This window comes from Manacus vitellinus, unplaced genomic scaffold, assembly GCF_001715985.3.
Source record: "Manacus vitellinus isolate BGI_N305 unplaced genomic scaffold, ASM171598v3 scaffold_10_pilon, whole genome shotgun sequence".
NCBI lineage: Eukaryota > Metazoa > Chordata > Aves > Passeriformes > Pipridae > Manacus > Manacus vitellinus.
In genome coordinates, this window is record NW_021938838.1 from 1,356,329 (window position 1) to 1,357,755 (window position 1,427).

The 1,427-nt window shown below is 54.4% G+C and overlaps 1 protein-coding gene across 1 annotated transcript in view; it reads right to left on the reverse strand.

Annotated features, from left to right (window-relative positions):
• LOC103766378 (chymotrypsinogen 2) overlaps positions 1 to 1,343 on the reverse strand; it is a 5,279-nt gene extending 3,936 nt beyond the window's left edge. Inside the window, exon 1 of the mRNA XM_029965482.1 lies at positions 1,242 to 1,343. Coding sequence (XP_029821342.1) covers positions 1,242 to 1,343 — 102 coding nt within the window. The remainder of the gene's footprint in view (positions 1 to 1,241) is intronic.
• Between the last annotated feature and the right edge of the window lie 84 nt (positions 1,344 to 1,427).

Sequence of the window (1,427 nt, forward strand, 5' to 3'; positions counted from 1 at the left end):
GGGGACTGGCCCTGTGAATGAACAGAGACCCTGTGCCCCTGCCTGGGCGGCAGCTGGGAAGGGCTCTGCTGACCTAACCCCAGGTGAACTCCATGATCCTAACCCCAGGTGAACTCCATGATCCTAACCTCAGGTGAACTCCATGGAGTTTGGAAATTCCACCATCCCATGACAGCCTATCCTGGCAGCCCAGAAAGCTGAACGTATCCTGGGCTGCATCTCCAGCAGTGTGGGCAGCAGGTGAAGGGAGGGGATTCTGCCCCTCTGCTCCACTATGTTGAGACCCCACCCGGAGCACTGCGTCAAGCCCTGGACCCCAACATAAGAACAATGTGGACGTGCTGGAGTGGGTCCAGAGAAGGTCACAGAGGTCCACGAAGGAACAGAGTGCCTCAGCTATGGAGGCAGACTGGAAGAATTGGGGTTCTTCAGCCTGGAGAAGACGGCTCCAGGGAGACCTTAGAGCACCTTCCAGTGCCTAAAGGGACTACAGGAGAGCTGGAGAGGGACTTGAGACAAGGGCATGGACTGACAGAAGAAGGGTAGAATGGCTTCAAACTGACAGAGGGCAGGGTTAGAATAGAGATTAGGAAGAGATCCTCCCCCGTGAGAGTGGTGAGGCCCTGGCACAGGTTACCCAGAGAAGCTGTGGCTGCCCCATCCCTGGAAGTGTTCAAGGCCAGGTTGGATGGAGCTTGGAGCAACCTGGGATAGTGGAAGGTGTCTCTGCCCATGACAGGGGGACTGGAACAAGATGAACTTTAAGATCCTGTCCCACCCAAACCATTCTGTGATTTTGTGATAAGGACCCAGGCTGGCATGGGCTCATTTTGGCACCAGAGCTGCAATTCCCACATGCCTTTTGTAGCCTATTTCTACCAACATTTGCTTCACTGCTCTGATATTCCTGTGGGTCCACAATTCCCATTTGTTCCTATCATAGTGGATGTCTGGGCTGAGTTTCATCATTCCTCTCAACAGGAATGGTCTTCCAGCTCCTTCCTTCACATTAGATTAAAAAAAAAAAAAAGGTAGCAGAGCCTTTACAGACAAGTTGGCCTGTGAGGACCCTTCCAACCATAACCACTTTACTATGATTCCATGACCAAGTGAGAACTCACCCCATGCACCGGACTAAGGACATTTTTAAACCAGAACTTAGACCACGTGCTGTCCAACATCCATAGCCAAGGACACTGGCTCCAGGTGCCATGCTCCCAGGCCATGTCGTGGCACCGTACCAGGTGCAACCCTATCTCCCAAGGCTGCGGTGGCAAGGCCAGCAGCTGAGGGGACGTGCCCAGGGTGGGTATAAGAGGCACCGAGTGCCAGGCAGGGTCCATCCCGACAAGTGACAATGGCTCTGCTGTGGCTGCTGAGCTGCCTGGCTCTGGTGGGCTTTGCCCGTGCCGCCCTCCCTGAGGGTG